The 16,310-nt window shown below is 38.8% G+C and overlaps 2 protein-coding genes across 2 annotated transcripts; one reads left to right on the forward strand and one right to left on the reverse strand.

The window, feature by feature from the left end:
* The first annotated feature begins 3,993 nt into the window (after window positions 1-3,993).
* Window positions 3,994-11,279, forward strand: LOC108117156. The gene is given in 4 exon segments (XM_017229420.2): window positions 3,994-4,776; window positions 9,327-10,060; window positions 10,179-10,604; window positions 10,606-11,279. Coding segments are annotated over 4 exon segments (1,956 nt in total). The 5' UTR covers window positions 3,994-4,112; the 3' UTR covers window positions 10,738-11,279.
* Window positions 11,280-11,424: 145 nt separating this feature from the next.
* LOC108117157 (mitochondrial pyruvate carrier 1) lies at window positions 11,425-13,086 on the reverse strand. The gene is made up of 4 exons (XM_017229421.2): window positions 12,838-13,086; window positions 12,646-12,764; window positions 12,479-12,579; window positions 11,425-12,007 (listed from the first exon to the last, which is right to left on the reverse strand). Exons 2-4 carry the CDS (start codon window positions 12,705-12,707, stop codon window positions 11,847-11,849), a joined length of 324 nt encoding a protein of 107 aa, XP_017084910.1. The 5' UTR covers window positions 12,708-12,764; window positions 12,838-13,086; the 3' UTR covers window positions 11,425-11,846.
* Between the last annotated feature and the right edge of the window lie 3,224 nt (window positions 13,087-16,310).

Raw genomic sequence — 16,310 nt, forward strand, 5'->3', positions numbered from 1 at the left:
TATCAATCTTGAAGTTCACATTGCAGATAAACTGAATTGATACCCAACTAAAAGATAAGATTGTGAAATCAAACTAGGAAAAGGCTTTATGCGCCAATAGCTGTTTATCTTGCCATTCCTTTGGGGTAGAAAAACGCTCGATCATCGTGAAAAGACCAAAAGAAACCATGCCTGTTGGCCATTTGTTTGGCCGACCATTGTTGATGGCCGTCTTCGATCTCCCAAGATCTCGTGCCAGTCGGTGCTCGGTGCCAGATTAGCATTTGAAAAGCAGCGTGTGCGTGCCAATTGGGGAAAAATTCCACGAATTTTGCACACCTATGCCCATACGTACGTATGTAGGGTGGCAATTAAGCTCTATAGCTTTTATTGGCCAAATTCGGACGTGGCCGAATAGTGAAAACCCCACGCCGTGTACTTGTCTGCATATCTGGCCCATTACAAATATCACATGATGACAGTTTTTGCTAACCGCTGAAGCTCGTTTTGCGCTCTGCTGGTTTCTGTTTTTCAGCGTGACTCATGCGTTTTTTAATAATCAGTAAAAGCTTAGTAAATATATATAGGTTTGTGGGCAGATGGAAGCTTTTCAATTCTGAGAAATCAAACAGCTTTTATCTGAGTACTAAATGAAAGAGAGGTGACTCACACTTTAACAAAAGAGCTTTTCAGTTTGTATGTGTGGGTATGAGTTCAGAAAAGAGCAGAGTGTATCAAGAAATTTCCCCTGTTTAAATCTCAACGCTTATTGCATTGTCGTGGGGTTCACAGTCTATTATTATAAACAGGCAATCAAGTATTGTAACTGAAAGAGTAAGGGTTGAACTGTTACTTACTTTTAATAAAACTACCCTTTTCCTAATGTATTGTTATTCCATTTAAGGAATACAATAAATACCTACAGACTTTCAATTTTTTGACTTTAGAGAAAGCTGATTGTTATTTTAAAAATCTTAAAGACCAAATAATAATAAACAAATCCAGTTATAGAGGCATACAACTTAAATTATATTTTACAAAACTCGAAGATAAAGCTATGAAATTCTTATTATATTACTTTCTTTTACAAGAAAAATACTTTTTCTTCTTTTAAAGACTTATTTTTATTCAACAATTAAGTTTTAAAACCTCAAGTACCTATTAAATGCCCACTACTTTGTGATAGGTCAGTTGACATACGGCTTCTGAGAAGAATTATTTTCAAACACCCAAACAAACGATGATTCATGCCAAAACTGCCCCCACACAATATTATACTAAAAAATAGCCTTGAATAATCTTATGTACATATATAGTTGTCTGGCCGTACTTATTTCTACTTTGCAATGTTTTGTTTAAAAGAATAAAACACCGGCCGGTTGGGACAAAGACCCTCAACTTGTAGCTTATATATGCCAAGGGAAATTTTCTTCAAAGCAAAGGCCATCTGGCATTGAGGGAAATTTAGCTCTCTCTTTCTAGCCTGAATACAGACAAAACTCACAGTATGTGTATATGAAATACGGACTGATATACAAAGCTCGCTCGCACATACCGATAAGTAAAATTATCTGACTATGGCAAACTGGTTTCTTGGGTGCTTTTTGAATTTCACAACGAATGAAATTCACTGTGGCAAGCTAAACCAACAGTTTCGATTCTGTTTGCCGCTTGTAGCTTGACATCGACGGTACGCTGAATTCAAAACGTAGTGAATACTCCAAGCGCTCGGTTGACTTAGTCAGAACAGAAAGTGACTAGTTCCACATATACGGACTATAGTGAAGCCATATAAAGTCCATCAAAGTTCCTGTTCTAAGGAAACATAGTGCTAAAGACTTAACAATCGTTGTTGTTCAACGCGGAACAACAACTGGTGGACATTTGTCGATATCCCAATCGTAAATCTTTTAAATCCGAGCAACGGCCGGACCTGAACCCATAACCAAGTGGTGGTGCCAGGAACCACCCAACCTATTGCGTAGCAGAAAAGACAAGTGAATTCCCGGTCGGGTTTCCAAAAAACCAGACCACCACTCTTGAGGACACATTCACCGAATTTATGTAAGTAGTTTGGACATCAATCTTATAGTATTCCATATGCCTAGACATATTAAACTATATAGTATAGAGAGCTTTTTGTTGTTAAACTTTAACGTCGCCATATTGAATCACTTAAGTGCACTGCTGACGTCATTTGCCCCTCGAATTAACGGACGCAGATACAGATACAATCGAAATTTACAATAGTAGGGGATTTTTGTTGCTGAAACATTTAATTATAGGGCGCTACGCGGCTGATGTTGTGTGACATTTATATTAGTGTGTAATTAGCCAAAGCTCGCGTGTGTGCTTTCGGGAAATTTTTCCACTGCCGTGGTAATTGCTTTCTGATGTTGTTGTTTTTCATACCGGCCGCACGATTTCAGATATCTGAGCGCGATAATAACGTAGTGACACGAACGTGTGCCTTAATTATCTAAGTGACAATTAGCGGGCGAACGGGATAGGGGGGTTGTCAACTGCTGATTAGAGACCCCCCATACCACCGATCCACCCATATGGTTTATATATATATATGGACAGACCTGTTGCCCATGCGTCCGCCATATTGTTGTTTTTTTCTTTGCGGCGGGCCTGTTGTGAAATTCAGAAAAAGCTTTTCGCAGAAGAAGACGCCTTAAAAAACTGGACATGTTAGCTATAAGAATCTTATCTGACATTTGAAAGGAGGTAGCATTATCGAATGAGGAACTATTTAGTGGAATGAAATAAAAAACAAAATAATCTTTAATTTTAACTGAAGAGTACTTAGGAAAACCATATCATTCTTATCAAAATGATCAACGTACTTTTGGGGCCTATAAGTAATGTGCGTTCTCCATTTATTTGCTTACAGCTTAAGGGGAACTTGTGCCGACGACTCTTTTAGAGCTTGTTTAAAGGGACCCTAACAATTTCATTGTTTCTTTCTAACGGTCAATTAAAAGTGAGTATACAAGATCCTTTTTCACGTCTATTATTAAGTCATGCCGCCTCATGATTGCCCGACTTTCTTAGTCCTTGCACCACTAGTTTGTAAGAATGTTTTATGAAAAAATAGAAAAAAGACAAAAAACAAAAGAAAAAATATGAAAAAAGGAGTAATTCCAAACGAAAAAAGGAGAAAATCCATTTAAAAAAGGAGTAATTCCATACAAAAAAGGAGAAATTCCATTCAAAAAAGGAGTAATTCCAAATAAAAAAGGATTAAATCCAACAAAAAATAATAATAAAAAAACTAACAAAAGAAAAAGATTTAAGAAATACACAGAAAGAAAATGGGAAAAACAAAAAAAAAACAAGCAAAAGAAAAAATGGAAAGCAAACTAACAGAAAGAAAGGCCAAGAAAAGAACACCAATCACATAACCAACATAACCCATCCATCTCGACACAAAGCATCCAACATCCAAGCTGATGAAAGTCGCCAAACATGATGGTCTAAATAATCGGTGGCCAGGCATATCCTTGATATCCCTGCGACATCGAGGCCCACAACCACTACTTGTACATTTGCTAACCCACTCAAGCCACAAGTTTAATTGAGGCGCAGATTCCCCAAAAAGGATCGCGCTTCTGCCCGTCGTCGATCTGTGTAATAACAAAATCTTTTTTCTTTTGTCTATTTTCTTTCACATAAAAATCAAAAACAAATATTACGAACACTCTTAACTGCGCTTGCTCCACTCATCGCCAAATCCTGTCCGAATCGAATACAAATTATACGAATGCGTATAAATTTTGAAATCCTGTCGTATCGAAACCGATTGAAAACGAACCGTACACCGAACTCCGTAACCTGCCGAACCGATCGAATTGAATTGATTTGAATTGAAATTGAAATTGAAATTGAAATTGAACATTGTCGGAAAACAGCCACGTTCAAAATGGCATTCTCATTCGAAGCCCAAACCAGCCAAACCAGGCCCAAGAGCGAATCAAACAACAGCATCCCAATCAACCAAGAGCAGAGCAACAGTCTCAACACCCCCAAGAGCAACCCAAACCATTGTACTGTCAACGAGACCAGCAACAACAAGCAGCACAACATCAACGAGGAAGGCTACCGAAAATCCCCGAGATATAATATTGATGATCCAGGAGCCAGCACGAGTACAGGCGGCACCCACATACGAGGCGACAACCCAGGAATACAACGCAACATCCCAGGATCCAGCAGCTGGCGCGACAAACTCGTGGCCCAATTGCTCCTGCTCTCAGAGGAAAACAAGGCCAACGGAGCCTATGAGGGATTCGCCTACTTCAACGATCACCACAATACCGATCGTGATAGACAGCAAGCCAAATCCCAGAATTTTGCTGATAAGAGTGCCAACGAGCAGCAGCAACAGCAATCGCAGCGGGACAGAGCACAGAGCGCCTCGAACTCGCATCATAAGAATACCCTTTTTACCAGGGTCGGTACCAACTCGTCCGCCAGCCAACCAGGCCTCGCCTGCCACGAGTCCTTTAGTAAATCCGATAGATTCGGCGAGGAGGTCCCGTATCTCAACGTACCCCACGACTGGGATACTAACATCCCGATCCCAACCAGAAACGGTGGCAGGTTTACCGACTACGGCAATGGTGAACCAAACGGTCCCGGTTTCGTCGTGCACGCCTCAGACACAGACCCTGGCAGCCATGGCTGGTATCCATCTGACAGGTGCGGACGAGCCGCAATCCAACCAGGATATGAGTGGAGCAATGCCTACTGCCACAGTTGAAGAGATAGACGTTCCGGTGTTCATTGATGGTGAGTACTGTGTTTTGTATGTGTGTTGCCTGTGTACCCAGCACTCTCTCATTACTGTTGCTTAAAAAAAGTATGTAAAAAAAGCAAAAGCAAAGCGATTCACAATCAGTTGGAGAAAGAGTCAGATAGCAGGCATTGAGCACTGACCAGGATCCCACGGATCAGGTTCAGTTGCTCTGCCAAGGACGTCGAGGTACAGTCACCACGTAGCGGACGAAGGCGAAGATCACAGTGCAATGACCCATTAAAGAAACGAGTGAGAGATTGAGGGGTGTTTTGGGGAGCCAAGGGTGCCCCCTCTCCACCCCTGCTCACGGTAAATGGCAACGTAATTACTCGTACGATCAATATCTTCAGGATATTTGGTCTATGTACTTCCATTTATCGGTCACTTCTTTCACCCACATGTTTCAGTTTTAATTCTTCCTAAGACCTTAGTGTCATAATTTTGTTCTCAATTGAAAAAATTCCCTAGGAAATATTTCCACATATTGGTATTCGCCAAGTTATAATTTATCAAACATGTAGTTATCTCTTGATATGTATACCCGTTACTCGTAGATTAAAAAGGTTTATATTAGATATTCGATTAGAAAAATATGTCACAAGTAAAAGGAAGCGTTTCCGACCCTATAAAGTATATATATTCTTCATCAGTATGAATAGCGAAGTCGATTAAGGCATTGTTTTCTGATTGTCCGTCCGTCCGTCTGTCCGCATGAACGCTGAGATCTCAGGAACTTTAAGAGATATATAGTTGGGCATGCAGATTATTGAAGTCCCTTCGCAGCGCAAGTTTATTATAGCATTCTGCCACGCCCACTCTAACGCTCACAAACCGCGGAAAACTGTGGCGTCCATAATATTATAGTGTATGTCTTCGTTTGACCTTGCATAACATATTTTTGTCAATATCTATCGATTTACAAAAGATTTTTAAATTTTTTTGTTTGACATTAAAACAAGTATTCTGAAATGCAAAATGTTAGACTTTGGCCAGACTAGTTTTACTTATTGTAAAAATTATTTCGATATGTTGTCATTTAGTTGCCAGGTTTTTGTTACTGAAGAGTAAAACGTTTTATAAAACGTGTCTTGGAATTTAACCAATTGTTATTGTCGCTGAAAACTAATAATAGCATAATTTCTCAAACTAAAATCCGCACTCACCGTAGGAGCAAATGGCGTGGCTTTCCGATTTAAAAATTTTCTCCTTATAATCTTTTTTTTAATATTCTTATTATTCACTTTTACGGTCTTAAATTCTCAATGCTTAGCAGCAATGATATTCATATATATATCTATCTCACTGTCTTAGTTGACGTTCTTTGTTATAATTTCTTATCGATAAAGTTGATGGTACGAGTTCGGGTGTTGACGTGAATCACTGTAATGGTGGCATCTTAAACTAAATGCGCAGTTTCAAATCCGTTTCGGTTGTCTACACGACACCGTTTGAGGAGTGCGAATAAAAGCGATAAGCCATTTACTTCATACTTTACATTGTGTATCTTGTATAATAATACCAACTTATACATGTATAATTAGCTAATATGTGTGTGATCCGTCGGATTCCATTGTCCAACCAGAATCAGAGTTAATATCGTACCACCAATTTTCTATATGCATACAATGGCAATGCATTCGCGACCGATGGCTCATTCGAATTGTTTTTCATTTTTTTAAATATTAATATTATATTATGTACCAGAAGGGATCACTATGAATAGTTAGTCAGCTGAGAAACACCCACTCGGTGTTTAAATTCTCAACCCTAATTTCTATATATGGACAACTCTTTCGTACAGGAATGTGTATTAATGTACATACAGTGGATCCAAGCTTATTTCGTGCAAGAAAAAATTGTGCGTCGGAGTTGCCCTATTTTTTAGTTTTTGTATGAAAAATTCTTTTGTTTTTTAAATTAGTAAAAACTTGTTATTATTTTAATAATATGCGACATTCTTAACATTACTGCGTTTACATTTTTTTGATATCTCTGCTGGTTTAGTAGCAGTATCAAATTAAAAATTAGATTTTTTCTTGCACGAAATAAGCTTGGATCCACTATATGTATGTGCAAAATAATTGCCTATTCGTATCACTAAGTGTTTAGATCAGTAAATAGGGATTTTTTTTATTTATAAAAAAGGACTTGTATATTAGCTTTTGGGGTAGAAATCGAGAGAGTGCAACAGCTGATTCATGACCTAAATTCTCGCCGCACGTGTTTCTAGCCGGCGAAGTGCTTTATTTTTTCTGTTCACTCATAGACACATAGTATTTCTATATACGAAATGGCATACAATTTTTAAAAGATTTAAATGTTGTCACATTCGGTAAATATAATTACAATAATTGATTGAAAAAATCATTTTAATTTGTTGTGAAATTCAATAAGAATGATCTGCGAAATTTGAGAGAGGGCTAGTTTGGAGCGATCATGTACACGGATACCTGTTTGTGTGTGAGTCTATACGTATGCTCTTCTTGACTCTCTTTCTCTCTCTCTATATTGCTCCAATTTCCCCTCTTCTTATATATCTCTCTCGTTCTATCTCTCTTTCGAGAGCCGGTTGACCCTCTCTCAACAAAGGAGATAGCTGTACATACGTGTGACCGGCTGCGAAATGTATATCACAGATACACTTGAACTTGGTTTTTTCTTGCTCTCTCGCTTTGTACATTTTGTGAGTTTGTTTTCGGAAAATTGCATTGCGTATACGCAATGTTTTATAAAAATGTAGTACTTTATACATTTATTATATTTTAACATTAAAATGATATATTATTTGAATTGATTTTTGTGGATTTTCCAGGTAGTTTTTCATAAAAACCAAAAATTATTTTTCTTTGGTAAGCATGTCAAGATATACCAATTGCTTTAAATACCCCTTATTAGACGCATGCCTTTCCATAAATGGTAATAATATATAAACAAATTTTCGCGAACCTTCTTCGCTCTGATGAAATTCGAGTGTCAATTGTATTGGTGCAATCCCGAACTGTTAACTTATGTAGTTTCGGCCTATGTCAGTAGGAAATCTATGGAATTGGTAGAACGCATGGGAGTTCGTGCAAAATGCCGACGACGACAGAGGAATCAGCCTATTGCTATATATTGGTGTAGGTAAAAGCGAGACGACCTTATACTTGTTGCGCGGGCAGCTGTTGATAAATTCGTATTGGTGAAGGCATGCGCAGTTTCCTCTCTGGGTCTCTCTCACTTTCTGTGTCTCTCAACCGCTGCCGCACACACTAATGCAGGGCCGATATTTAGGGTTCTTGAGCTCCAGTTGTGACTTGCTTCTCGCATTCGTAAACCAGCCGTTGCATTGTCAAGTTACCTTTCTTCATCTGCGGATAAATCTGAGTACAAACAATCAATCCGCGCATTTTTTAAACCCCACCAAAGGTGAATATTTTCCGATACTTCTACTAATAATCTATTTCAAATATTTATAGTTAAATATAATAAGCAAAAGATACAATTGTAGGCAATCGCCCCATAACTAACCATTGTTTTTGTTTTCTTTTTCGCATTTCTCATTTTTAGATTATCATACATGTTTTTTACATCCTTATATTTTGTGTGAAATTATGTTTTTGCTTTTGAATTTGTCCAAAACTACCCCTTAACGTGGCCCAAAAACACACACATGCGCACGCACACAAGTGTTGGGGATGCGTGCAGGAACGATCGTGTTCGATTTTCGTGTTGTTGTTGTCAGTCGGTGGCTCGGCAAATGCGTCATGGTGTGGGGAAGCCGGCAGAGGTGGGAATCTGTGAATGTGTGCAAGGAATTGTTTATTGAATAAACGCGACAATTAACACAAATAGTATCTATTGGAACAAATCTAAAAAAATATAAATATACTCTTATACATTTTATTTAAAAATTTATATTTTAAAAATATTTGTGGAAAATCTCAGAAATGTATATTTTTATAAATGTATATTTTTATAAATGTATATTTTTTCTAGTTGCTTACATATTGACGTTTGCACTTTGTTAACATATTTTTTTTGTTTATTATATTTCTGCATTTTTTACTTTCCTTCTTTATTTTTCGTTTTACCTTCTATTCTCTTTTGTTTCAATTCCAATTCGTTTCATTTCGCTTTCCTTGGCTAATTTCACAATAAGCATCGGGTGAGCAAGATAGCCGTTGACTCACTTTTGTGTAGTTCGACGTGTCGAATGTAAGATTTGAGTAAGAATACAGTGGCTCCGCCATTTCGTAGTACTGCGGAAGAAGTTGGGAACTGTTAGTGGTGACATTTTGTAGATTCAATATGACGTAGATAGTTATGTACATGACTTATGTATAAAATTGGGTAATATATGTATTTTAATATTTTTAAAATAATTTTGAATTTTTTACAAATATATTTTAACATTAAAGGCCTTAACTGATATCTTACCCCTTTCTCCAATCAAACACAATTGGGTACCTAGATTTTAATCGAGTTCTATGCACTCTCATTAAAAACGATCTTACCAAATAAAAATTCCGCAATACTAATAATATTTTTTAATTTTTCACAGAATACCTGCAAGATATAGAAGCCACGTCATCGACGTGCAGCAGCGAAAACGGAAAGGAGATTTTTACTGAGACGGATATTCTTGACTTTGATATAAACATGTTTGCCGAGGATCACATTGAGCTTGAGGGCAAGAAGATGGATCCCTTCAGTCCGGCGATGGACGAGATGAACAACGACAACTTAGACAACGATTTCTTACTAATGGGTAACCTGGCGCTGGCCAACGAGGAGGAGACTTTTGACATTGCCCCGATGTGCGGCATTGACATCAACCAGGAGCTGGAACTGGATCTCAACAGCATTCTAACATGTTCGCAGCCGACGGCCATGCTCGTTAGCTCGCAAGATCCCTACTTGTCCACCTATTCCCAAGAAACATCTACCACAAGCAACACCAAATTCATCACCGAGGAGCCTTTGATCGCCGACTTGGCCAGTTTCGATTCTAGCAGTCTTTTTGGCTACAGCCAGGAGTCGCTCGGCTTCGGCCATGTGGAGGACGTCAAGCCCAGCGGCAGCTTTGCCAGCAGTGGCGGCGATGTCGCCGTGGCCATCCAAGCACCCATCGAAATACCAACCATCTCTACACTTAAGCGATCTGCTCCGGCACCAGTGGTCGAGTTAAAGCCTCTTAAGCGCTGCCGTCTCTCACTCGATATTACCAAACAGGTTGCTCCAGAGTTGAGCCTGAAAACACCCGATGTACTCGATAATGCCCTGGATATGTGTGAAGTAAGTATATCTAAATAAAAAATGTACTTAAGATCCTAAGGATTTCTTAGTGTCATAATTTCATATTTGACCTCCAGCCAAAACAAATTCTAATTTATATTTTCTTTTTGGTTTACAGCTCAACAACATCATCATATCTAGCCGAGCAAAGATCGTAGAGGATCTACGCAGTGCCGAAGAGGAGACCACCACCGACTTCTCAGCGCCGAACACTCCGCAGAGCAACTATTCAGCCAGCTCTAGCTGTGCAGCTCCCACCTGCCAGACCGGATTTGGTGGCATCCTCACAGCTCCCGCCTCACCTGCCTTTTCCGTAACCAGTACCTCTCTGTTCAGCCCTTCGCCAGCCGGTGGAAACACCGGCAAGAGGAAGCGCGGCCGTCCTGCCAAAGATCATGCCGATGGCCCAGATCCCGAACTCATGTCCCGCATGAGCGGTGAGGAGAGAAAGGCTTATGAGGACAGGATCAAGAACAACGAGGCCAGCCGAGTTTCGCGCCGGAAGACGAAGAAGCGCGAGGAGGAAGAGAAGAACGCCGAGGATGAAGCTGGTGGTAGAGAATCTGCGACTGCGCGCTTTAGCGGACGAAGTGACTTCCCAGGAAAATAAGTTTAAGAAGTACCTGATGGATCGCCAGCGGAAGAACAGCACTTACGTCAAGCAGGAGCAGCATTGAGATTCTCGTAGCCATATAATTAGATAGACCAACTGTCGTGACCTTAAGATTGTCGCATATTGCGGAGCATTAGCCATAGTCCCATTAATCCTCGTCGTCATCCATTTGTTAAGATACTTAAGTTGTCGTTAAAGAAGTCGTGAAGAAATCAAATTTCCATCTGGACATCAATTTCGCACGAAGTTGATGTAAAAACATTAGGCCTAAAGAAGGCGCCCATTGAGCGCGAGACGTGTTTAACTATAATTCTACTTTTATTATGTTTGAGAAATCAAAAAGTTTATGTACCCACATATGTTTTTTTTCGTCCTAAGCGTAATCGAAAAAACCATGAAAAAATCAAAAAAAAAAACATTTTGTAATGTAACGATTACGATTTCGTATGTTTTAACCCCATTGATGAACAAAAAAAGTTATAAAAATGTCAACAAAAAAATATGCTATTGTTAAGAACAATTGAAACGTATATTTTACAGATATCAACCTATATAACCGTAATTGTTTGAATAAAGAGCATGTTTCAATAAACATGACAAAATCAACTTGAAGAGTATTTTTTTCCTGGCTCTCTGGATGTCAAGTTTATATAGTTTTCCACAAAAAGTTCCAAGCTTCTAGAACTTTTACTTTGAATTTAATATACAAATATATTTACAATTAGTTTGAGGTTACAAGTTACAGACAAGATTCGATTTTTTTTTTTTTTTATTAAACTTTAAACCATATTGTTGTACACATACTCTATTATCGTAAACTAAGGATTGCACCGAATGAAAATTTTGATCAACTGCCAAATGGAATTAACTAAATAGGCAAAGTAACAGATTTGGGATAGACTCAATTGGAATTGGGATATGACCCCAGAGATAACAACAACGTGGGCAACGACAACTTCGCGATTCGAGATTCAGCCAATTGTGCGGGTGTGATTCACGGCAATTACTTTACCACTCGGATTTGAATTGGGTGGCAGTGCAATTTGCTAGATGCTTGTTGCGTGTGGTGACAGTAAATTGCGATAGCTGCTTGCTGTTGGGTAAACATTTGAAGTGACTTCGCGCGCGTCGTTCTCGGGGTAGCCGGGTTTCAAGGCAAGGTGGTTTCATTATTTACGCTTGCTGCTCCTTGGACCCGTAATTGTAGTGGAGGAAACGTAGTCCCTGGATCGTTTGGGCTGTAGCATTGGTAGCATGGCAGGCAAAGAGCAGCCAGTTCCTGGGCTGGACCTTGTAGGCAAATCGCATGAAGATGCACGAGTAGAGGGTCAGTGCTGGAAAATATTCAGGATTAGCTAATTATGGAGATTTACTTAAAGAGGGGTACACAGAGAAAGAATTAAGCTCAAATTTTTAGACCTTACAATCAAAAATATGTATGTATGAGAAATAGGCAATCACTAATAACACAATCACTAAACGATTTTAATTAATAACTAATCAAGATCACCTACTGATGGCCCTGCTTATATCATATTACACAATTATTTTATCTGTCTAGGCTTGACTTTAGATTCTGTTGAAGGATTGAAAAGGTAATCAAACTGAGTTAATTTTTTCTCTGTGCAATCTTATCGGCAGCCGTTTCGACAGTTTCCGTATCTGGCTTATCAGGTCATATAAAGTGATTTGTTTAGAACATATCACAGCGGCTCTGATTACGACATCTTTAGCAAAAACTTTCGATGCCAGTCGCGCATGTTTGGTTGCCAGATTATGGCCAAAATCCAGGTGATTCCCCTTACCCAATGTCATTTTGCCCGAGATGAACTTGGGACTCTTTTGTGTGTCGGCAAGAGCTGCAACAGGAATACCCCAGTTGGCCACCGGACCCCAGAAGTGGGTACTGTTGTTATCAAAAGAGAAAACACATTAGAAATATATGGCAAAATTCCAAATAATAGAGACGAACCTCATAAAGTAATCCCGCCACTCCTTGGAGGCCGTTGTGGACATAGCTCGCCTGATCGACATGATGCTACCGACTGCTTATTGAATATATCTAACCAGGAATATTAATCAAACGCGCACCTGGTGGAATAATTTAGATTAGATTGTCTCTGCCGCGCAATATAAATCCGAAAAAATCCCCTCAAGGTCTTACAGGTTGTTCGTTGTTGTTGTTGCTGTCTCAGCTGTTGTTGTTCTTGTTTGTTTACTCCGTCTGGAAATTTTTGACCTTAAGCACAAATAATTTCGAACTGCAAGTAAATTTTGAAGAGTGAACACTAAAGTTCAAAATTGAGATTTCTATTTTGTTTATGTGTCGGCCGTGTCACTCCGAAAGTTATATAAAAATTTAGTGAAACGAAAGGCAACAACGAGTTTTCTCTGCTGCGTCGCTGCCGCGTCGTTATTATCGATAAATTGGGTAATCGCTATCGTGCAAGGGTCACACTTAGAGGTGGACAAAATAGTTGTCCGATATATTTTGATGCTCTGTGCATTATTTAAACTATAATTATATATCTTCTATTAGTAATTGTATTTATGTTTATATAACTTGAATGTGTGTATTTAGTTTTGTATGTATAATTTATTTTGTGAAAAGCTTTCTGAAGAACATATATTTTAATATGAATACATTGAATTGTTTAAATCAAATAAAAAAAAAATTATTTTATCTAATATTTGGTAATGCTATGGGAAATATTTAGGAAACTGTAAATATATTTACGTGATATTTTTAAAAGTTATCAACAATTGAGTGTAATAGCAGTGAGTTTTGTAGCACCGAGCTGATCGTTGTCATAATGAAACTCAACGCTATGGCACTCGATCTTGAAAAGAAGTTTCTTCTCTATTTCCGCCCAAAAGCGGATACTTAATGCACATTTAATTCTAGCTAATTACTCGTAATTGTATTGTGCATTTATAACGCATTTGCTGAAGTGCGGGCGCCACAGTTTTCAAGTGTTTAATCCACCACACGCTTCCGCTCTCCAGTTAATACCCAGCTCTTCCTGCTCTCTTAAATGAACAAAGAGAATTGGGGCGATGGTTTCTGCGCCGACAGCCTGCGCCTGAGTCCTTGGCCGCAGCAGCAGAGGACCAAAGCAGCAGAGTCAGCATCCGAGGACCAAAACCGAAACCGAAACTCCAGCTCAGTGTGAATTTGCGACTCGAGAGCGACGGCGGCTCAAAGGAAACTTGGCTCGGTAAATGGTCTCAAAAAGGATCCTGGCAACAACAACCACATCCTCTGACAATACAACAACAACGATAAAGTGGAAAAGCGGAATAGGCAAATGGAAATTGGTGGCAGTCGCTGCCTCTGCCGACGACGCTGCTACGGCTCTGCCAACTTGTAATCCCTGTGTGTGTGTGTATATATGCTGCATGTGTGCGTGCGTGCGAGTGTTTATGTGTGGTCAGTGTGCCATTTTGCAAGCATTTTCCATGTGCCATTCTCAAGAAAAGCAAAAGCAAATTCGATTGTGACCAAGAAACCAATTCCAAGAATGTCCAAAAACAAAGCAAGAATTTTGGTTAAATAAAAGAAATGTAATATCCTTTTTAACTAAAAATGTTGACATCGCGTCATCAGTGACCGCAGCCTCTGTAAAACTTGAAAAACCCCCAGAAAAAATCAATCCCCTGCATAATATGGCAGTTCCTTTTTCTTTATTTTTTTATTTTCCCACTCGAATTTGTTGCTAGTTAGCATCAACGTTTCGTACATTTTACCAGCAAGTCTGCCAAAAACGGTTTTCCACGCAAGAAAAAAGGAAAATTTTAAGAGAAAACCAAATGAGCCGCTCCCAAAAAATCCGAATTTATCAACAACAACAAGAGCAAAGGCAGGAAGAAGCAGCTGAAGGAGAAACGAAAGAAAGAGCAACCACAACAACAGACAAAGATACGCGGAAAAAAATAATTGAAAATCAAAGAAAAGTAGTTACAAAAGGACTACAGTTTTAATTTTTTTAGGAATTAAAAAAACACGTTTTTAACAGATAAATAAATATTAATTAGTAATGCAAGGATAGCGCTAAGAAAAATCAAATAAAAAAAACTTGCAGAATAAACTTTTAGGAAATTCAAAGGAATTCATATTTACATGCAAAAAAAGAAGAAAAAAGAAAAGGAAAGGAGATAATTTTTAAGATTTTACATTTCTTAAATATTAGAAATTGATAAAAAGGGTATTTATAGAGTTGCAAAGATTAAAACAAATTAAAACAAACAAATTAAACTGTTGAAAGAACAATTTTAAAGTAGAAGTAAATAATATTAAGCTTCAGAAAGTATTACCGAAACGGGTAAAAAAGTTTAAAGAATAATATAGAGCATTCTTATAAGACGACCTACTTAGCATCCCTTGAAGGTCTTTTAGTTAGCTGGACACTGGTATTTTTCCTGGGCGAAATACTCATACATAATTACTTGCTCCTGGTGGCGCATTTGAGAAATGAAATGTCCGCACAATGTCTCAATTGAATAAGTGCCAAATAGAGGCAAATAGAGCTCTCCTCGGGCCCACTTAGGCGCACTTATCCAGTGCGACTAGTTAAAGTGTCCGAATCTAAATCTGTTCACTTGTTTGCTGTTGATTCAATCAAGCGCAATCCAGCACAATCACCCGCACCCTCACAATGCAGAGAGCTCAATGCAAATTGAGTTTATTGTTCGGTCAATTGAGGAGAATTTGCTTAAGGTGCCTTTTCAGCACTCGTAAGACATTTTATGGCCCGTAAGCAGATGAGGTGATTTGCGTTTAGTTGCCCGATTGCCAGCCGACAGCGAGGAGTTCAAGATCCGTGGAATACAAATAATAATATAATAATAATAATCACCCCCGGCTAAAGTGGAACCCAAAATCCTTTCATTTCCCTAGGAAAGTGTCTCGTCGAGTGTGAAAATGCCAAGATAAGAAGTAAAGAAACCAAGTGCAAACTAAAAAGTATACAACATAATAATATTAAATATTAAATACAACAAAAATACAAAGCAAACGAAAGTGTTCAACAACAAACATTCCTCGCCCCGGTCCCTGGATCAGGATATATATATACATTTAGCATATAGCATAAGCATCGCAAATCTCTAAGTAAGAGGACATAGGGATAAGGAGCCACAGACTGCAGCCTGAACACAGATGCAGCCCTAAGTAAGTACGACTGCAATTAGAATTAGCATTAGCCACTAAGTCGACAGTTCGGTTCAGTTTTTGGCTTTTCCGACCAAAAGGGCGTGTGTTTTGTATTCTCGTCTCTCAGCATCTCTTTTTGTATCAATGTGTGCGTTTCGCTTTCTCTCCAATTTTTCTCCTTACTGGTCTTGTTGTTGTCGTTGCTGTTGGCGTTTTTCATTGATGTTGATGGCCTGGTACATCATCAACTTGCTGCTCGGCTGCGCCTCTTTACTTTGTGTGTAATAAAATTGATGATAAAATAAAAATGGATAATGGGCGATTTTCGGTCTTCGTATCCGTCGCCTCGGAGAGTTTTCAGCTGAGAGCAAAACAGCCAGAGCCGACAGCCAACAGCCAAAGCCATCAGCCAGGAGTCAAGAGTTCGTTGTTTACCGTCTCTCAATTTTGTGGTAACACACAGACATACGCAAGACATCCATTTC

The sequence above is a fragment of the Drosophila eugracilis genome, unplaced genomic scaffold, assembly GCF_018153835.1.
Source record: "Drosophila eugracilis isolate 14026-0451.02 unplaced genomic scaffold, ASM1815383v1 contig_440, whole genome shotgun sequence".
Lineage (NCBI taxonomy): Eukaryota > Metazoa > Arthropoda > Insecta > Diptera > Drosophilidae > Drosophila > Drosophila eugracilis.